Source organism: Saccopteryx leptura, chromosome 4, assembly GCF_036850995.1.
Source record: "Saccopteryx leptura isolate mSacLep1 chromosome 4, mSacLep1_pri_phased_curated, whole genome shotgun sequence".
NCBI lineage: Eukaryota > Metazoa > Chordata > Mammalia > Chiroptera > Emballonuridae > Saccopteryx > Saccopteryx leptura.
Genome location: NC_089506.1, coordinates 214,232,573 through 214,254,168, shown reverse-complemented (window position 1 = coordinate 214,254,168; position 21,596 = coordinate 214,232,573). Strand labels below are relative to the sequence as shown.

At 53.8% G+C, this 21,596-nt stretch overlaps 1 protein-coding gene across 3 annotated transcripts in view; it reads right to left on the bottom strand.

Moving 5' to 3' along the window:
* The window catches only part of CLCN7 (chloride voltage-gated channel 7), a 34,163-nt gene that overhangs the window by 1,799 nt on the left and 10,768 nt on the right, over positions 1–21,596 (bottom strand). The window contains exons 2-24 of one of the 3 annotated variants that reach the window (XM_066382973.1): positions 18,972–19,073; positions 15,833–15,904; positions 15,625–15,690; positions 15,015–15,147; positions 14,589–14,698; positions 13,671–13,751; positions 12,480–12,542; positions 12,305–12,388; positions 9,028–9,121; positions 8,735–8,799; positions 8,083–8,199; positions 7,289–7,343; positions 6,790–6,850; positions 6,103–6,241; positions 5,606–5,699; positions 4,538–4,707; positions 3,227–3,278; positions 2,479–2,606; positions 2,095–2,180; positions 1,563–1,692; positions 777–836; positions 504–680; positions 90–170 (exon numbers count right to left, since the gene is read on the bottom strand). In XM_066382973.1, the coding sequence (XP_066239070.1) occupies positions 90–170; positions 504–680; positions 777–836; positions 1,563–1,692; positions 2,095–2,180; positions 2,479–2,606; positions 3,227–3,278; positions 4,538–4,707; positions 5,606–5,699; positions 6,103–6,241; positions 6,790–6,850; positions 7,289–7,343; positions 8,083–8,199; positions 8,735–8,799; positions 9,028–9,121; positions 12,305–12,388; positions 12,480–12,542; positions 13,671–13,751; positions 14,589–14,698; positions 15,015–15,147; positions 15,625–15,690; positions 15,833–15,904; positions 18,972–19,073 (2,220 nt within the window). The remainder of the gene's footprint in view (positions 1–89; positions 171–503; positions 681–776; positions 837–1,562; positions 1,693–2,094; positions 2,181–2,478; positions 2,607–3,226; positions 3,279–4,537; positions 4,708–5,605; positions 5,700–6,102; positions 6,242–6,789; positions 6,851–7,288; positions 7,344–8,082; positions 8,200–8,734; positions 8,800–9,027; positions 9,122–12,304; positions 12,389–12,479; positions 12,543–13,670; positions 13,752–14,588; positions 14,699–15,014; positions 15,148–15,624; positions 15,691–15,832; positions 15,905–18,971; positions 19,074–21,596) is intronic. The other 2 variants (XM_066382974.1, XM_066382975.1) reach the window with 2 other exon arrangements.

Here is a 21,596-nt window from a genome sequence, read left to right as displayed (position 1 = left end):
TGCCCTTCAGAAGCTGAGAGCAACTGTGTACCTGCGGCCGGTGCAGGCAGGTCGGGGGGGGGGGCCCTCTGTCCTCCCCAGCTACTCACCTGATTGTGGTTGTCCACCACCACCAGGTGCCTGAGGCCCAGGGCCCGGAACAGCTTGAACACGCGAGGGAGAGATGCCTCCTGCAATGTGGACAACCCTTAGCTCGCCCTATGGCCCAGACTGGCCCCAGCCGAGAGCAGAGCAGGACCCACCAGGTTCAGGGCTGGCCATCTCTCATCATACCCACTGTCACCAGGACCTCAAGATGTGTCCTAAACCATCCCTTCCCCTCTATGCCAGCCAGCCAGCCCTGCCTCAGTTGGGTTGCTGGCATCTGGCTCCACAGCCACCCCCACCCCAGACTCTATCCCGAGTGTAAGGATGGAGGTCTTCCCACTCTTCCACTAATCCGACCCCAGTCCCCCTGTGGCAGGCCACTGGACCCCAAGACCTTGCAAGTGGGCATCAGGCACCTGGGGCACAGTGTAGGGGGAGGGGTTCATGAACTCAGAGAGGTCCATGGTGCACTCGCGCTCGTCCTGGGACACGTGGATGGACTGGATTGGGGGGAAGCGTGGGTACGCGTCCCGGAAGTCCTTCAGCCTCAGGCGCCGCTGTACCAGGCCCCTGTTGGACCTCTCAACAAAGACCTGTGGACAGCGGATAACAGGCAGTGGGGAGGGCCTGTCAGAACCCCAGCACCCAGCCCGGCGTCTCCCACCACCCAGGGGTGCGGAGGAGCCTACCTTGTGCTTCAAGAGGACAATCAGCTGGGAGCGCAGGATCAGGCCCTGGAGCCGTGCTGACTGTAGGAGAGACAACAGGTGGCCTGTCTGTGGGCTCAGCCAAGACCCATTCCCCGCGGGCCTGGCTGCCAGCCCTGCTGAAGCTCAGAGGTGGGACGGAGGCAGGCAGTGTCCGCACAGCGGTGCAGGCCACCTGCTGGAAGCCTCGGCTGTGCTGTAGTCGTTCCCCGTCACACTCCCCATCAGTGTGTGGTCACTGTCACAGGCACTGGCCTGGCCAAAGGCATCCAACCTGCACAAGCTCGTTAATCTCCAAACACCCGGGAGGGGCAGCGGGACCCACAACGCCGAGTAAGGAGCAAAGTGCCTGGGCTGCAGCACGTGCCGCGGTGAGATGCAGACTCAGCCTGGACAAAATCCATCTCAAACCCTTGGCAGCATGGTGCTGGGTGGCCCCCCAGTCCACTGGGGCCTCTCCTGACAAAAGGCACACCCACCACTGATGGTGCAGTCTGGGGTACGCACATGAGCTGCGTGGGTGTGTCACTAAGCTACTTGTGGGGACAGTGCTCACACGGCTATGACTCAGTTCCTTTCATAGTTAGTGGAATTCTACCGTAAACACAGACATGGGGTCTCTAAATTCCCACCAACCATGCCTGCCCAACATGCCCTGTTTGACAGGGACACAGGGAAGAGTATGGCTTCCCTGTGGGGGGGGGGGGACAACAGGAATTGGCTGTGGGGTGGCGGTCAACCCAGGTCCACCTGCCTGGGCCCTGGTACCTGGGTGTCACTGGTGGACTCCACCACAGGGAACCCGTTGTGATTGGACGCCGTGTTGCTGAGCACATCCACGATGACGCCCACCTTTTCCACTCTCCGCAGACAGGTGACAGGCGTGCTCATCACCTCCCTGTGGAAGAGCGCGTATTCTATCCACTGTCGGCCACGCGGTAACAAACCATGGAGCCCTGGGGTTCCTGAACAGGCTCTCTTCACACCAAAGCTGAAGTTCAACAGGCATGAGGCTGGTAGACACAGTGAGCAAGGAGATGGGGACGCAGGAAGCCTGGAGGCCACTGGGCGCAGGCGCTTCCCTGGGAGAACCAGTCACGTGTGGTGCCTGCAGCCCCGACACCCAGAGCACCTCCACGTGCCCACACACAGGTATGGCTTCCTTCCTGCTGCTGGCTGCCCACAGCCATCCTGCCAGACCGTCAGCACCACTCACCACCCCGACCTAAGTGTGGGGAGGAAGCCCCAGGCCTGCAGGCCTTCAGCCTAAACCAGGACAGGGAGAGAGGTGAGCGAATACCTGGCGGTGAGCGAATGCGAGGTAACCGGGGCTTCCCAGTGCAAGAAGGGCACACTTTGTAGCTGGATGTGCATGTCATACAGACCCTGAGGAGGAGGCAGGTGTCATGCACAGTACTGATGGGGTAGGGGTCCCGGGACGTAATAACCAGCCACAGAGGCAGGGATCCAGGAAAAGTACTGTGCCTGCCACTGAGTGGTCTCAGGCATACTGTGCCTACCACCCACCAAGGCAGAGCTGTTTGGGGATGGCTTCACAGGTGCCCCCTCTCCTCCGCTGCCGCTACAGATCCCCAGTCCCCCATTCTCAGGCGGAGAGCAGGGCATGGGGATGGGACCCAGAGCAAGGGCGAGGGGCAGGCAGGCCTTTCCCCACCAGCGGCACCTCAATGAAGATGTCGCCTACGATTTTAGCAGTCATCAGGACCAGCATGATGGGGAAGCCGTAGGTCACATTGCTGGTGGCCTCCATCATGATAACTGTCAGGCTCAGCGTCATCCTCACAATTCCACCTGCCCGGGGAGGGAGCGGTGGGCTCGAGTGAGGTAGCTGGTCTTAAGTTTCTGCGGGCCCGGCCCTCCCTTCCCGCTGCCTATGTTCTCTGTGCAGGCCCGGCCCTCCCTTCCCGCTGTCTGCCTGTGTTCTCTGTGCAGGCCCGGCCCTCCCTTCCCGCTGTCTGCCTGTGTTCTCTGTGCAGGCCCGGCCCTCCCTTCCCGCTGCCTGTGTTCTCTGTGCAGGGCCCGGCCCTCCCTTCCCGCTGCCTGTGTTCTCTGTGCAGGCCCGGCCCTCCCTTCCCGCTGTCTGCCTGTGTTCTCTGTGCAGGCCCGGCCCTCCCTTCCCGCTGCCTGTGTTCTCTGTGCAGGCCCGGCCCTCCCTTCCCGCTGCCTGTGTTCTCTGTGCAGGCCCGGCCCTCCCTTCCCGCTGTCTGCCTGTGTTCTCTGTGCAGGCCCGGCCCTCCCTTCCCGCTGTCTGCCTGTGTTCTCTGTGCAGGGCCCGGCCCTGTCCACTCCGGGCCTAGCTGCACTCTGCAGGAAGCAGTCAATCATACTAAACTGAACACCCGGCCTTTGGGCTCCAACGAGGCACCTGCCCCTCCTAATCTTGGGGTGCCCATGTGGCAGACAGGACTCACCCAGTTGGGCAGCTGCTCCCATCAGGGCGTACTTGCCAGGGTCAGCCCAGATCTGCAGGGATGACACAGAGGTAGAGGTGGTGTAGGGTGGCACCCCCGACCCAAACCCATCAAGATGCAATGACTCTACCAGAGGCCACCTGGGCCCAGCAATTTCACATACAGGAGAGTTTACATACACATGTGCAATTTAGTCTTCATCTCCTCAGAAATAACAAGAGTCTGCAATGCCCAAAGTGGTCCATTCAGCGATGCCCTGAACGAATCATGCCATCTGCAAGGCTGGAGAACTCAGCAGCATGGGGTAAGAGGACAGACACCCTCTGCATACTGAGAAGAGCTACAGGCGCACGCAGGGACTGAGGCCAGCACCGTGTGTGCACCACGCAGGGGAGTGAAAATCCACACGTGCTACAACACAGACGAACCCTGAAAACGGCCTGCTCAGTGAGAAGCCAGACACAGCCACATGGTGTGCGACCCCACTTACATAAAGCAGGCGGAACAGGCAAGGCCACCGGGACAGAACACAGACAGTGGCTGCCAAGGGCCGAGAGGGGCACGGAGGCGACTGCTGCTGAGGACAGATTTCTCTTCGGGTTGGTAAGAATGACCTGAACCTACATGGTAACCCTGGTTACACGCTCTGAACACACTCAAGAATCGCTGATTTATACTTTTAAAGGGGTGAACTTACGGTACGTGAGCCATGTTGCAGTTAAAGAAAAGACAAAACACTGTGTCTGGAAGGAAACCTAAGGCCCGAGGAACACCTGTCCCGAGTCTGCAGGGGAATGGGTGATGGGACAGGATGGGAGAGGCCCACCTGCCACTGCCGTTTCGCTTTTAAAAAACTTAAACTTAAGTAATTAAGTTAAAAAAAGGGACTCCACGTAAAATTAAAACCAAGCTGCCCACAGAGGCAGGTGGGAAGAGGGAGGCCAGGGAGGCTGAGTGGCAAAGGGGAGAGTGCCTGTCACATACACAGCCAGTCGTCACTTTCTGCAGCCTGGGTGCCCACCCTAGGGTGTCCAATCCTTCGATGCCACCTTCTTTCACTGACAACCACGGAGCATCTCTCCCCGACACTGTCCGTGGACCACACACAGGGATGACTACATTAGTGGCGTGTGCCTATCAAACAGCAGCAGCCAGAAAACTGAGGTCAAGTAAAATGACCAGAGGCTCTGCCGCACTGACAACCAGCACTGGGAGCCCACTGCTCTCGTTCCCAGTGGCCCCGAGGGGAAGGCACCAGAACGGCTCCACTTCCTTCCAGCTGAGTGCCTGGTACACGGAGACCCCACTTACCGCGGCCCCGGTGAGATAGGAGAGCGAGATGCCAAAGAGCCGACCCCAGGCGGCTCCGATGAGCAGGGACGGGATGAAGACGCCGGCAGACACCGTCAGCCCGTAGGTCCAGCACGCCAGGAAGAAGTAGACAAGGGTGAAGAGGCCGAGGGTCACAGGGTTGTAAGAACCTGGTAAAGAGAGGCTCGCCAGGGCCTGCCTTGCAGACTTGTGCCTGAGGAGGGCTGCCCACCCAGCTGCCCAGTCAACACCTCCAGGTCATATACTGACCCCAGCACCCCCGGGCAATCCCCCAGGGTCTCTGCATTTTCAGAGGCCAGAGCATGGGTTTGGAGACTGGGTCCTCTAAGGTGGGAGGATGGTTGCCCTGCCTAGGGCAGGGGGAGCCAGGGGCAGTGGGGCCCCATGCTGCTGGCAGGACAGTGACCTGAGGCCTAGAGAAGGTGTCCATCGAGGTCTGTGTGCAAACAGTTGGCACAGACGACTTGGGGTCGGGGGGAAAGGTCACCAGCCATATTCCACACAGGTAACTTCCAGACACAAGAAGATGCTAAGCCAACCCTGCACCAGCAGGTTAGGAGGCCTGGTGCCAACTGCTGCTTTGTTCAATGCTTTTAGAAAGGGCTTGGCCTCGCCCCCATTTAAATGCCTTTCTGTTAAATTCTGTGGACTCCTATCACATGCACAGAGGCATGAGGATCAGAAAAGTCCTGGAAACCTTGTGACAGAAAACAATCTCAGGGTCTAAGCGGTGAGATGATGCCATGGAGTGGCACAACGGAAAATCTGACACTGGAGCCCTGGCCAGGCAGCTCAGCTGCTTAGAGCATTGTCCTGAGATGCCAAGGTTTGATCCCCGGGCAGGGCACGCACAAGAATCAACCAATGAATGCCCAAATAAGTGGGCAAAAAATCGGTATTTCACTCTCCTTCTAAAATCAATTTAAAAAATCTGACACCATCTATGCTGGCTTTTGTGCCCAGTGTCTGTGGGTTGTCGCAGACCAGGCCAGAGAAGGCAGAGCCCCATGGGGAAGGGCATCAACAGCACCTGTTACGGGGACGCACCTGGGGGGTCGTGGAAAAGGCCGACCACGCTCTTCTCCGGGGTGTTGAAGAAGGCTGCAGCCATGGAGTTGTACTCGCCATCTGCACAGAAGAGCTGCAAGGTTGGGAGAGAGGACGGGCCAGTGGGATGGGGTAGTCCTGGCCAGCACCACGTGCCAACCACACAGCAGGGTGGGGTTGGGCTGCTGGCTCGGAGGGGAAGCAGGCTGCGTTTCCTGGGTCCACACCCACAACCCCCACTTCTGGAGTCCTCCTTTGTGCTTGTCAGGCTGCCATTCGGGGAGGAAGACTCGGGGGGTCTCGGGCGGACAGAACAACAGCTTTCCTGGCACCCAACGGGCTGCCTAACCCTCTCTGAAGACACACCAGCCTATTCGGCCCAGGTGTGTCTATCCCAGAGCTCTGCCTTCTCAGCAGCCCTCCTGCTGGGAGTGGGGATGCCGGCTTCTCCTCAGAGGGCCTGCCCTGCCCCCTGCCTGCTGGGCCCAACCTCCTACCTGGAGCGGATAGGACACAGAGCTGCCCTGTAGGGGCTGGCAGTCCCGGGATGAGTAGATCAGCACAAAGGCGACAGTGGCTGTGACGGCGGCCACCAGCATGGCCTCAATCACCTGGAGGCAGGGCCGGTGGATGTACCTAGAGCAAACACTGGGATGGACTAGGCCTCCTGACACCTGGGAAGTTGCCATGGCAACCTGTACTGCAGCTCACTGAGAGCTGATGGTACAACATTGATTAGAAGGTGACACAGCACGTTGTTTAATCATCAAACCACCAGGTGGCTACACGTCCTCAGATTATCTCCTGGATGCTCCTCAACTGTCTTTAAGTTGGTGCAAGAGGACAAGGAGGAAGTACGTCCCCAAGCCCAAAACTCGCCTCCCCCAAAGCCCCAGTAATAGCTCTCCTAGTGGCAAAAGAAGCCGAGCCAGCTGACTATGCCGAGGGTCAAGATGGCTCAGGGCAGACCAGGCCGCTGGGTCCACAGGCAGTGCTCCTCTTGCCAGGCCTTCCCTAGCCTTACTCCACCTGTGTCCCTTAGGCCTCATGCTGGTCTGTCCCCTTCACACACAAACCATCGCAGAGGAATGCACTCTAGCAGGTGGCATTCCATGTAGCCCTGCAGGCACACAGCCCATGAATCCGTTTCAAAGGCCCAAGGGACCACCAAACAGGTTTCTCACCTGATTCGAAACATTGTCAGCCAGTAATTCAAGGCATTGAACACAGCCCCAAGAACACCACCTACGACCAGGAAGGAGCTACGTTGTAAAGGACACAGAAGAAGGGTGGAAGCTGCCCAGGCAGCAGAGGGGACAGGAGGGGACAGGAGGGAATGGTCTGTGAAAACAACCATTCTCCACCACTGCACCCTGATGGACAGGCTCATTTCTGAAAGGCTTTGCCTTGCTCTCAGGAAAAAGGTTTTCACAGGGTAATGAATGCTATCCAGGGCCCAGTCTATTCTTAGATGGATTCCCAATGGAGAAGTAAAACCATGGTTTCCCTAAGGGGTGGGGTCTGCAGCCCACTCCAGATACTCCAAAGTGGGGCCAGGCCTGGAGTCCCACAGGCCCCGGCCCCACCACATGCCTTGTTTCCGCTGGGAACCACTGGCCGCTGTTTCAAGCAGTGGGGAAGGTGAGGCCAGGCAGGCTGGTGCCTGCTCGGGATGGCGCTTACCCACCACGCCCATGCCGATGAAGATGGGGATCTCGTGGATCGTGTACACCATCGTCTGTGCAGAGGAAGAGTGGACGCTCTGTGAGGAATGTGTCATCACCAGCCCTGAGGCCTGGACGTTACATTCAATCTGCCCACATGCAGGGGAACCTCTGGTCCTTTCATGCAGTGCTATGGAAGTCCCCTAGGAAACACGTCTGGGAGGTGCTCAGAGGCCCTGTGAGGCTTTACCTTCATAAGGCTGTCACCTGCTCCTCACCCAGGCACCCACCTACAGGAGAAGGGGGACGGCCCGAGCTTTGGACAAAGGAGGAGTCAAGGGGGAAGGAGGGAGAGCTCTAGGATCACGTCTAGTGCCAGCAACCCAAGAGCTCCACAGCACCCCTGGGCGCGGATGTCCTGGGAGAAGGTCCCCCTTGCAGTGTCTAGCAACTGAAGCACATGGTCCAGGCCTCCCTAGGGATGTGGGCCTGCTCCTACTTGCCCTCCATAAGCTGGTGCATGAGCACCCCAGGCCGCACAGGTCTCAAAGTCTTTGTCTAACAATCTATGGACGGCTGAACACCCCTGAAGGTGCCCCCTGGTTGTCTAACAGGGCATCCTAACAACATTCACACTAGCTTGGATGTGTGCTTCTCTAGAGCACATCTGGCCCCTTGAGCACAAGAGCTCAACCTCACAGCAAAGAGATGGAGTTTCCCAAAAGCCCAAGTCCTCAGGCTGAATGTTGAGTCAACAGCCGCAGCCCCACAGTGAGAAGCAGAAACATCGAGCAGGACAATGTGTCACGCTACCTCCGTGTCAAATCTTCCAAAATTGATGAGGCCCGGGCTGGACAGGTCCCAGATGTTTCCATGGTAAATGCTTAGGACGAAGTTCAGAGTGAAGGTGGAAATCATGGAAGCAAAGAACTGTGGGCACAGAGAGAAACGACTGCCATCAGAACAGCAGCGCACCCGGAGGAACCCCGGAGCTGGGGAGGGGCTGCGAAGCAGCAGCTGCCTCTCCTCCCGTCACTCAGGAGGCCCGGGAGCCCTTCCTAAGGCTAAAGGAAGGAGGCTGGAGCCTCAATGGCCAGGCCCTCAAGGCTGGGCAAGCCAGCTGAGTGTGGGGCCTTAGCCTTTTCTGGATGAGTACAAGGGCAAGCCAGAACCGAGCAGAGGAAGGAGGTATGTGAGGTCTGGGGCTTCCCGATGAGGAGCTGGAGGAAAACCAGGGTGGAAGCAGTGACCACGACCAACAGGGGAAGGGCAGGTGGCAGGAGGAGGCCACAGCTGAGGGTCAAGTGAGGCACAGAGCTGGGCCCCAACCATGGCTTGGTGGGAACCTCAGGTATGGGCATCAAAGCGTGAGCCCAGAATGCGGTGTCCATGTGACCACGGAAGCCACAGAGGTTACAGGCAGGCATTGCCCGACCAAGGAGAGGCGCTGTCCTTGGGTACTTACAATTCTCCACGTCAGGAACTGGTTCCAGAAGGAGGCACCTTCCTCCAAGCTGAAGAGGACCCCACCTGGAACGCAGTGCCCAGCCCTGAAGTTTTCACCCAGGCACAGGGAAGCCATGGCCCCGCCCCCAGGGCGCCAAGCCCACATTAGAGGCAGCCACGGAGCCTCTTGGGAGGCTGCCCACATGGCCGCCACCACCCAGCACTCAAGTCTGCACACTCCACTCAGCAGGAGGAGTCTGGTTTCCCTAACACGGGCAGCTACTTGCCAGACCAGGCAGGGCCCCTCCTCACCCACAGGGGCCCCAAACGCAGCAGACACTCCGGCTGCAGCTCCTGCCGAGACAAAGTCCCGCTTTTCCGTATCTCGACGGAAGTACTCAAAGATCTGAAACGGAAACAGAACAGAGAAGGAGAGGGTCTTAGCCAGCTTCTCCAAGGACACTTCTCAGAAAGGTAGAAGGTTGGCTAGAGGCCACCAAGACAGTGGCCCAAGGAAGGGTTAGGAAAGGAGGGAAGAGGTGGGGGGAGGTAAGGAAAGGAAGGGAGTCTCCAGTCAACTCAGCAACCACTAGATTCACAAAGCCTGCAGAGCCAAGGAAGTAGCAAAATAAAGCTTCCTCGCGCACCAACCACCATGAGAAAATAACAAAGATTCCATCACAACAGAATGAAAACTTTCTGATCTGTGCAACAGATACATTAAAGACCTGAAAACTCCACCAAAAGACCTAATGAAAACTGATTAAGTGAAAAATAAGTGTGTTCTCAATTATGTCTCTGTTCTGGCAGCCCTGGCCAGTTGGCTCAGTGGTAGAGTGTTGGCCTGGCATGTGGATGTCCAGGGTTCAATTCCCAGCCAAGGCACACAGGAGAAGCGCCTGCTTCTCCACCCTCTTCCCCTCTCGATTCTCTCTCTCTCCTCCTTCCCTCCTCCAGCCAAGGCTCAATTGGAGCGAGTTGGCCCCGGGCGCTGACAATGACTCCATGGCCTCCGCCTCAGGTGCTAGAAAATGGCTCCAGTTGCAATGAAGCAAAAGCCCCAAATGGACAGAGCATCGCCACCTAGTGGACGTGCCGGGTGGATATTGGTTGGGGTACATGCGGGAGTCTGTCTCTGCCTCCCCTTCTCTCACTAAAAAATAAAAAAAAAAAGTCTGTTCTGGCCTGACCTGTGGTAGCACAGTGGAGAAAGCGTCAATCTGGAGTGCTGAGGTCACTGGTTTGAAACCCCAGGTTTGCCTGGTCAAGGCGCACAGGAGAAGCAAATACCACAAGTTGCTGTTCCCGCTCCTCCCTTTCCCCTTTTTTCTCTATCCTCTAAAATCAATAAAATCTTTAAAAAAAAAAAAAAGACTTTGCGCTGTATAAAGGTTAACTATCTCTAAACTTGTGTATGACAAAATTATTCTAAAGTATATCACAACCCTCTATGGGCCAGTGTAACTTTCAAGTCACATACTAATATATTGATATTTTATTAATTTATTTAATTTTTTACCACAAGGTGGCGTATACATGTTGTTACATAATTTCTTCTTAGTAACCAATAACATTCTTGGTAGCAGTTATCAACTGTAACTTGAAATATCAAAGTAAGTGCTTTTGCAGGTTGTCTGCTGATAGAGGCCACAGGAACCATCTTTTGCAATTGTCAATTTTTCTTCTATTGGTGTTTGGTAAACAAGAAGGAGTCACCTAGGCCCTGGCTGGTTGGCTCAGTGGTAGAGCGTTGGCCTGGCGTGCGGAAGTCCCGGGTTCGATTCCCGGCCAGGGCACACAGGAGAAGCGCCCATCTGCTTCTCTACCCCTCCCCCTCTCCTTCCTCTCAGTCTCTCTCTTCCCCTCCCACAGCCAAGGCTCCATTGGAGCAAAGATGGCCCGGACACTGGGGATGGCTCAATGGCCTCTGCCTCAGGTGCTAGAGTGGCTCTGGTCACAACAGAGCGACGCCCCGGAGGGGCAGAGCATTGCCCCCTGGTGGGCGTGCCAGGTGGATCCCAGTTGGGCGCATGCGGGAGACTGACTGCCTCCCCGTTTCAAGCTTCAGAAAAAAAAAAAAGAGAGAGAGCCACCTAATAGCTCTTGGTTTGTATATCAATAATCTCTTACTTGCATTTCAACATTCATTTTGTTATTATTTTCATGATACAACTTTGTGATTTTCATAGTGAGCTATAATGTTAGGGTTCAGTGTATCTGCAATACTGCTCGTATTCTTTCCTTTTTAGTTTTATCTATCAGAGGCATAAAATACAAATACAAAAGTACAAATACACAACCACCACATGGGTGGAGTAGACTTGGTTGATTCACTGACACCAATTCACTGACACCGTTCAGTCAAAAGAAATGGTACCACAGCCTGACCAGGCAGTGGCTCAGTGGATAGAGCGTCGAACTGGAATGCGGAGGACCCAGGTTCAAAACCCCAAGATCGCTGGCTTGAGCACAGGCTCACAGGGCACGGGGTCACTGGCTTGAGCATGGGATCACAGACATGACCCCATGGTCGCTGGCTTGAGCAAGGGGTCACTCAGTCTGCTGTAGCTCCCCGGTCAAGGCACATATGAGAAAGCAATCAATGAACTAAGGTGCCGCCACAAAGAATTGATGCTTCTCATCTTTTTCCCTTCCTGCGTGTGTGTCCCTCTTTCTGTCTCTCTCAAAAAATAAAGAAAGAAAGAAATGGTACCATCATATACTGTTTCATCTACTAGATATAATGGTAGTGAATGCTTGGCTGCTATATAAGAAAGATTGTTGACTGCACACTATAAGCTGTAAGCATCAATATACTTTGTTGAAACTGAAAATTGATACTACATCTTGTTTATGTCAAGAGCAAAAAGGAATTAGTAGGAAAAGAGGATGTCCTATTTCAACTTCTGTAGATAAACAATTAGAGAAGAAAAGGAGACCAAATGCAACACTTTCAATGAAAGACTTGAGAACAGATGAACTAGTGTATTGGCCAATATTTCTGGATAAGAGGGGACGCTGCAAAAAGCCAGGGTGCACAGGGTTTCCAAAAATAAAATGTTCGAAATGCAACATATATGCATCTTCAACACCAAACACGAACTGTTCCATAGAATTCCATACTTAAGCTTTAATACACACAACTGCAAATGTTATAAACTTCCAAGTTACAAAACATATTTGTTATAGTAAAACCACCGAAACTGATGAATTCATTAATTTGTATTTCTAGGTTGGTATTTACTGATTTCATGTTACATAAATTTTTTTAGTCATGAAAATAATTTATCCCATAGAGGATTAAAATTAAACATCTTAACCTGTAAGCATGTTATTCCTGACCTTTTTCGAGGCTGTACCATCCTTTGAGAGAAGCTATTCATAGCTACTCAAATTTCTGCAGAAACTGGTTTTCAGCAAACTCCAGAGAGCCGCCCAGGACAGGGTGTGGCGGAGACCCCCAGAATCGATGTCAAGGACAGCCCTAGCAGGGCATACCTGCACAGAGAAGAAGGGACCCCACTCTCCAAGGGACATTCACATTCACAGTCACCCTCATCATCAACATCTTCATCAGGAGAGGACTCACCTTGAAATCTCGCTTCAGCGATGTTGACCTCCCCTGGGAAACCCCAGCAGCAATCACGGAGCCCGAGTGGATCATAGGCCCCTCCTGGAAAGCACAGGACAGCCCGCATCAGGCGAGTTCAGAGACGGAGTGTGCAGGGACTCAGGTCAAAGCACTGCCCCTCAGGCTCCATTACCTTTCCCACAGCCAGTCCTCCCACTACAGACAAGATCACACCGGACACTTTGATCACCAGGGTCTGGAACACAAAGGAAATGTGTCACGTCTCTGATTAAAGGCCATACACAGTCCGAGAATCTGAGCCACAGCACTGCACACAAAGTGATACGAATAACGTCAACAACCCAATACCCACGAGTGACAAAGAGGGCACTCAGGGAGGCCAGCACAACACTCCCCTTGATGTCACTCTGTCCAAGTCTGTCCACCACCCGCCACGCTCCTGGGCTGCAGGACTCCAGGCCCCCAGGGTCATCTGCTCCCCAGACAGGGACAGGAGAAAAGCATCAGCAAATCCCAGGCTGTGGCATGCAGACCAAAACACTGGAAATGGCCACGGGAGGAAGCCTGGCTTCCCACCCCCTGCAGAGTCAGTGTGTCATCAAAAATATTATGTATAATTAATTCTAAGAAAAATTTTGACAAATGGAAAATGCTTGCAAGTCTCCCACTCCAACACAGGCAATCTCACTCTGGAATATTAACCACCGTATAACACTGAACAAACATCTCCCACACAGCTGCGATCACAGCACATACACCATTTAAGCATTTTTGTTATTTAAAATGTTCATGCCTGACCAATAGTGGCACAGTGGATAGAGTGCTGACCTGGGACGCTGAAGTCCCAGGTTCAAAACCCCAAGGTCGCCAGCTTGAGAACAGGCTCATTGACATGACCCCATGGTCACTGGCTTGGCTGGAGCTCCCCCCTCACCCAGTAAAGGCACATATGAGAAGCAATCAATTAGCTCAGTCTCTAGCCACTGCCCCTCCGTGGAGGTCAGGACTGAAAATTGAGCCTTCTAATCACACATTGGTCTCTCTGGCGACCAGCCCCTATCCTGAAACCTAGGAGACCCCAATCCCTCTTCATCTCATTAGCTCACAAAAGACACTACCCAGGGATGCAACCACGAGATGCAAACCACGAGAGCTGATGCTTCTCATCTCTCTCTCTTCCTGCCTTTCTCTCTCACTAAAAAAAAAAATTCTGCCAGCACATCTGTACACATGCTTGTCAGCAGCATACAAAACTGGTCTGGGTGAATTTGGGAGTTGCCCGTGGACAAACGAAAGGCTTCTAACCCAGCAAAGAATCCCCATGATGAGCACCATGCTTTTGGCCAAGGGTTCACCTCCTCACCTTAAGCCGGACCACGTGGGGTATCTTCACCCCGTTGAGGAAGCACTTGATTTGCGGGATCCCGCTGCCAGCAGCGACTGGCTGGAAGGAGAGGAAATAAACATGGAGCTGGCCAAGCTGAGTGAATTGATGTAGCCAGCAGGCCCAGGGAGACTCAGCCTCGTGGTGCTCAGGACAGGGGGAGGGGCCACACGGGGCTGGATCGGACAGCTGCTTGGGGAAGGGGCTTCTCACTGCTCCCCAACCCAGATGCAGAACAGCCACTGAGAGGTGCAAATGCTGTGGGATGTGGGAGGAGTTGGGAGTGGAGATGGAAGGGGCCAGTGCCCCCCAGGGGGACAGGGGCAGGGTGGGGATGTTCTAGGATAGATGGAAGGCACACATCATGTACTATCTAAGAGGAACTGGAGTTCCTTAAAACCCCTGGGGGGAGCACTGCACTGCACTCCAGACAGAAACTTCTGGATGCTTCTTCCCCTTTCAACACCTCATGACAAAGGAAGGGCAAAGAAAGAGGCAGCCATAGGAAGGGCTTCTGAGAGAAGTTCTGGAAACAAAAGACCCCCTAAGAGAATCTGATCCTTCTGGGTGGTGGTCTCTTCTACCTGGATCCTTGGGTTGGGTCAGCCCAGCTCCTGAGGCCCTGCATGTTGTGGGGACCCCCTCCCTACACATGAGCTATGTGCTCCCCCTATGGCCCTCGCTGTATGGGGTGGGCATGGGGCAGGCTCCAGCCTGTGTGGGTGGGCGAGGGGCAGCACCATGGGGGTTGGGGGGTGAGGAGGCCATGGTACATTTTCTGTTCTCAGTGGACTGTTTAGCATCTGCACCAGTGTGGCCACATAAACCTCACCGGCAGAAGCTGCAGTAGGTGAGCCAGAGGAGCTCCCACCAAATAGGTCTCCCTCATAACCATACCTCTACGAAGGCAACAATTGTGGAACCGACCAGCACGAACGCCGAGTTCAACGTGGCCCACAGCAGGAGGGAGAAGGACAGGCCCCCTTTCTCTGTGAACTTGTCGATATCTGGGCTCATCAAGGATGACTATTGGTTCCACCATCTGAAGCACCATAGCCCTCCACACCTCTGGTATGAGCATGCCCCTGAGCACGGGGGAGGGGGGGAGGGGCCATGCCCTAACTCACATCCGAGACATTCCACAGCCCAAAAAGAGATGCACTTCGCTTCTGCCTAGTCCCACATCTCCCAGTTGGAAGGCAAATACCCAGGCCTACAGATGTCTCCTGTTGGGCCCACTCTGGGCCACATGGCCACTCGTGGGACCCTACCCTCTGCTCTGAGCTCCACTCCGTCTATGCTGGGCACCTCAGACAAGGATACTGTCCTTGACGACCTTGTATTTCAGGCCAGCCAATTTCTCCACCATGATGTCAATGAAGCAGGCCACGAGCCCCGTGAGGATCCCTATCATGGCACAAATGACCCAGCGCTTGATCTCCACTGTCCGGAAGGCCTGTGGGGAGGCACCAGTCAGAGGTGGGTGCAGTGGCAAGACATGAGCCACAGGCTGCTCTGATGACAGACTGCCCCAGAATTCTGTAGGCCACAACCATCCACAGTGTGCTGGATTCCACATCCCCAAGTCCATGATGGCAGCCTCTGGTCAACATCTCAGAGACAACAGAGCACTGGGGTGGGACGTGTATGCGGACCTTCCCAATTAATCTGCGATCAGTTGTTGACATTCTGGCCACTGCAGCTGACATCTCTAAGAACAGCCTTCTTTGTGGTATCTGGACATGACACACATACTCTTTCCTGTACCAGGTGTTGGGTGTCTCCCATTTTGGAACAAAACTGGAACCTCAGCACAAGGACTGAGGACAAAAGGGAGATGGGAGAGACACATCCCACCCCCAGGTGGGAGGGCAGCACCAGCCCAGCCCTTGGGCCACCCGGGCGGCGTCCAGGCTGCCGGGCCCAGACTCACCGTGTGGTTGATGCGCCTCTCCTCCTCCAGGAACAGCTGGTTCTCACTGTTGTCATAGTCCAAGCTCTGCAGACCAGGATGGCACAAACAACACAGTGACTGACCCTGATGTCCCAGGCTCACGTCGGGCAGCAGGCGGGGGTGAGGCTGGAGAGGGGGTGAAGTGCCTGGGCTGTATGGGGCGGGGGCACCCAGGGCGGAGGCCCACCTCATACTTGAGAGACAGGAGCTTCTCATTGTGCGGGATCTCCTTGGGGAAAGGGTGCGGGGGGTCCATCTCCTACAAAGGAAGAGGTAGAGTCGTACACTGAGAACCCAGCACACTGAAGAACGAAGCACGAATGAGAGGACGAAGCACGTGGCCACTCCTCTCCTGACCCCACAGCTAGACATGGACGCCACAGAAAGGGAACTCATCACAGACGCACACCCCTATGAACACAGACACAAGTTCTCAACAAGATGCCAGTGAGTTTGGATCCTGCAACACATCAGGAACGCAAGGGTGGTTTAACAGCTGAATATTACCATGAGTCTAGGGTACAATGGAGAATACAGTATTGGTTTTTGTACCAGTTCCTGGCACCAGGCTTCTAAAATCCAGGGCATCCCTGGGTAGTGTCTTTTGTGAGCTAATGAGATGAAGAGGGATTGGGGTCTCCTAGGTTTCAGGATAGGGGCTGGTCGCCAGAGAGACCAATGTGTGATTAGAGGGCTCAATTTTCAGTCCTGACCTCCACGGAGGGGCAGTGGCTAGAGACTGAGCTAATCACCAACGACCAGTGACGTAAATCAGCCTGTGTGATAGAACCTCCATAAATACCCTAAGTGAAGGGGTTTGGAGACCTGGGTTGGTGAACACATAAGGTGCTGGGGTGGGGACACCCACACACCAGGTTGACATTCCACTGCTGAGTGAGCCAGCCAGGGCCCAAATATATTTCTATGCACTGGCAATGAACGGTCCAAAATGAAATTAAGAAAATAACTATATTGGCCCTGGCCAGTTAGCTCAGTGACAGAGTGTTGGCCTGGCATGCAGGAGTCCCAGGTTCGATTCCCGGCCAGGGCACACAGGAGAAGCGTCCATCTGCTTCTCCACCCCTCCCCCTCTCCTTCCTCTCTGTCTCTCTCTTCCCCTCCCACAGCCAAGGCTCCATTGGAGCAAAAGTTTGCCTGGGCGCTGAGGATGGCTCTGTGGCCTCTGCCTCAGGCGCTAGAATGGCTCTGATTGCGGCAGAGCAACGCCCCAGATGGGCAGAGTACCGCCCCCTGGTGGGCGTGCCAGGTAGATCCCGGTCGGGCGCATGCAGGAGTCTGTCTGACTGCCTCCCCATTTCCAACTTCAGAAAAATGCAAAAAAAAAAAAGAAAATAACTATATCGCCCTGACCAGATAGCTCAGTTGGTTAGAGTGCCATTCTGATACACAGAAGTTGGATCCCTGGTCAGGGTACATACAGGAACAGATTGATGGTTCTGTTTCTCTCTCTCCCTAAAATCAATCAATAAATTAAAAAAAAACACACATATATTTACAACAGCAAGAAAAATAAAACATATATAATAAAATTTATTCCTAAGATACGTTTAACAAAAACATTAAGATTTGTATCCTAAAAACTACAGAATATTGTTGGAAGTAAGGAACTAAAGAACTAAATAAATAGGGGCCCTGGCTGGTTGGCTCAGTGGAGAGAGCATCAGCCCAGTGAATGGATGTCCCAGGTTCAATACCCGGTCAGGGCACACAAAGAAGCGACCATCTGTTTCTTTTCCTTTTCCTCTCCCCCTTCTTGATCAGTTTGAGCGTTGGCCCCAAGCAGTGAGGATAACTCGGTTGGTCCTAGTGACAGCCTCAGGCACTAAAAACAGCTTGGCTGATTTGAGCATCAGCCCCAGAGGGGTTGACCAGGTGGCTCCCAGTCAGGGTACATGCAGCAGTCTGTCTACCTCCCCTCCTCTCACTTAAAAATAAATAACTAAACAAACAAACAATTAAATAAAATAAATGGGAAGATATCTTGTATTCATCAAAAGACTTAATATTAAGATTCAACACAATCTGTCTAAATTTCAGTGGGCATTGTTGAAGAAGTTGACACGCTGATCCTACAATCAATATGGAAAACACACGGAGTCACAAAGAGCCAGAAGGACCCTGAAGGAGAAGAGCCAAGTTGGAGGACACAAACTTCCTGACTTCCAAACTGACGACAAAGCTACGGTCGCTACGAACATGACACTGGCTCTGACAGACACAGATTAACGGCAGACAAGTGCAAGTCAGGAACTAAACCCTTACATTTATGACCAACCGACTTTAGACAAGAATGCCTAGGCAATTCAGTAGGGAGAGTATAGTCTTTTCACAAAATGGTGCTGGGAAAACTGGACGTCCAATGCAAAACAATGAACTTGGACCCTTATCTGAGACCATAAATAAAATTAGTGAAAAATGGATCAAGATCTAAAATTATAGAATCCTTAGAAGAAAACAGGAGTAAATCTTTATGACCTTGGACTAGACAATGGTTTCTTAAGTATGACAACAAAATAAAATAGATAAACTGGACTTCATCAAAAGTAAAAGTTTTTGTGCTTCACCAGCCCGTCAGAAAGTGAGAAGACACCCACAGAACAGGAAGAAGTTTCTGCAAATCATGTATCTGATATATTTCTCCAAAGACATACAAACGGCCATCAGCACACGAAAGATGCTCAACACCACTGGCCATCAGGGAAATGAAAATCAGGACAATGAGATACCTGAGGGGGAAGTCAAGCCCAAGTCTGGGGGGGGGGGGGGGAGAGCTCAGTAAATGATCCCCTGGCAGCTGGTGACAGCCCAGCCCTGACACAGGGACAGTAGAGGATATAGCCGTCCAGGGACATTCAACCTCAGATGCCTGCCCTGTCTCCAGGGCCATCCTCCAGTCTACCTGGGGCCCCTCTCCCAGCCACAGCACCCTCCCCCACCTGCACCTACACACAACACATTCAATCAGTGTTCCACACCTGTCACACACTTCCCGTTTCTGTTCATCTGGCTTGGCTTTAGGAAACATGGCCCCTCAGAATGGCCTTCCCTGGTCATCCAGGCTCTGGGGGTCTGGGGGGCTCCACTGTCTGCTCTTTATTGTCTCTGTCCGAGCTCTGATGATCCTGCCCACATCTGTCCCTGAGCCATGCAGAGAACTGCCCACATCTGTCTCAGGCTCTGAGCAGAATGGCCCATGTCTCTTCCAGAGCCCTGCACGGCCTTCCCTACATCTGCCGTCCTCTGGTTTGGAATTTACTGCCTGGCCCCAGCTAGGCTGCAATACACAAAGCAGGTCTCGTCCTTACTGGGGATAAATGGGAATGACTCCCACTCACTGGGTCCAGAAGTTCATCGTCCACCTCCATGTTGCTCATCTGTCCAATTTGGAAAGATGCTGAGTGGGGCGACTGGAAGAGAAGAAAAATCACAGGGTGTTTAGCCAAGGGCCAAGCTGTACTAAGCATCACCCCCCTCCAGATACCCTGGCATCATCTGGTCCTGTTTGGGGAGCACAACCCACACCTGCTGTGTGCAGGAGGACAGGAGGGCCAGCGCAGCACCCAGGTCTGCCCCTACCACCTACAGCCCGTCACCAGGAAGTCCAGCTTCATATTGGGAAGCCCAGTACACCCCTAACCCAGGGGCCCTGCCCTCCCTTGTTCCAGAGTACTTCAGAGATTAGTAACCTGCCAGCCGCCAGAACCCAGGGCTTCAGGCAACCATGCTGGTGCCCCCGTGGCCCACTCCCCAGGCCAAGAACAACAGGCATGCCAGGGTACCTCCTCCAAGAGCCTTCCTGTCCCCCTCACCATTTCCCCCCATCATGAGACCAAGTGGTTCTGCCAAGGTGGGACCTGTCACAGGCCTCCAGGTCAGCTCTCCAAAAACGTAGTCTGAGGTGCCTCCTCTCCCGGGGCAGGAGTGCCCTCAGAACCTGAACCCTCCCCTCTGAAGTGAGGCCACACTCCGGGACTAAGGGTATGGGTCAAACGGAGGACAGACAAGGAGGACAATTTCTCTTATGCCTACTGTTGGGACATGGCAGAGGCCTGACTAGGAAACAAATAACAGAGATCAGTTCCATTTTCATTTCCTTGTTTCATTTCAGAAACAACGAATCACATTTTAGTATAAGTATGTCCCAAACATCGCAAGGAACATACCTGAACTCAAATAGGACTCGTCGTTGTTCTGCAAAGCAAATGCAGATGGGCGTCCAGCCTTTCACCTGACAGCCCCACATGCAGGGGGAAAACACGCAGCCACGACAGGAACAAATCCTGCTGCACACTCAGCAACAGCCCCCAGAGGGAGTCCAGCCAAAGAGTGAACTGGGACTCCACTACAGCAAGTTTACAGTTGGGTGAAAACAACCTGTGCTACAAGTGGCTACTTGTGGGGGAAACGGGAAAAGTGAGGAACACAAGGGGGCTCAGGGGGCACTGGCTGATTGAGGGGAGTTGCCTAAATCTCCTGGGACTGCTGTGAACAATTACAACAGATTGGGGGCCTTAAATCAAGGGAAACTTCTCTTTCCCAGCTCTGGAGGCCAGAAGTCCAAATTCGTGCCAGCACACGGCACTACCTCTCAAGGGTCGCGAGGAGGCTCCTTCCTGCCTCTTCTAGCTTCTGATAGGTGCTGGCTGTCTTACCATTCCTTGACTTTGGGCCATATTACTCTAACCCAGGGATTGGGATCCTATGGCTCACGAGCCAGATGTGGCTCTTTTTTTTTTTTTTTTTTTGGTATAGATGTGGCTCTTTTGATGGCTGCATCTAGCTTGCAGACAAATCTTTAATAATAAAAAAAAAATAACGGCCCTGGCCGGTTGGCTCAGCGGTAGAGCATCGGCCTGGCGTGCAGGGGACCCGGGTTCGATTCCCGGCCAGGGCACATAGGAGAAGCGCCCATTTGCTTCTCCACCCCCCCCTTCTCCTTCCTCTCTGTCTCTCTCTTCCCCTCCCGCAGCCAAGGCTTCATTGGAGCAAAGATGGCCCAGGCGCTGGGGATGGCTCCTTGGCCTCTGCCCCAGGCGCTAGAGTGGCTCTGGTTGCGGCAGAGCGACGCCCCGGAGGGGCAGAGCATTGCCCCCTGGTGGGCGTGCCGGGTGGATCCCGGTCAGGCGCATGCGGGAGTCTGTCTGTCTCTCCCCGTTTCCAGCTTCGGAAAAATACAAAAAAAAAATGTTAAAAATATAAAACATTCTCATGTATTACAATCCATTCATTTCCTACTGCTCATGTTCATGGTTGCAGGTGGCTGGAGCCAATCACAGCTGTCCTCCAGGACAACACCGAATTTTTATTGGATAATGCATAACGTACATGAGTCGTTTTGAGGTCAGGAAGTAAACTACCCTCCTTTTAATCAAATAGTCAGCTAGCTAATTGCAGAAACCCTTTTGACGAAGAAGATGACAAAGAAAAAAAGATGAGGAATATTGTACTTTTCAGCAGGAATGGACAAAGGAATTCGTCTTTGTGGAGAGAGCAGGTTCTGCAGTATGTCTAATATGCAATGATAAAATTGTATCGATAAGCCCTGGTTGGTTGGCTCAGTGGTAGAGCGTTGGCCTGGCGTGCAGGAGTCCCGGGTTCGATTCCTGGCTAGGGCACACAGGAGAAGCGCCCATCTGCTTCTCCACCCCTCCCCCTCTCCTTCCTCTCTCTCTCTTCCCCTCCCGCAGCCAAGGCTCCATTGGAGCAAAGTTGGCCTGGGTGCTGAGGATGGCTCTGTGGCCTCTGCCTCAGGCACTAGAATGGCTCTGGTTGCAACAGAGCGACACCCCAGATGAGCAGAGCATCGCCCCCTGGTGGGCATGCCAGGTGCATCCCGGTAGGGCACATGCGGGAGTCTGTCTGACTGTCTCCCCATTTCCAACTTCAGAAAAATACAAAAAAAAAAAATTTGCATCAATGAAACGGTCAAA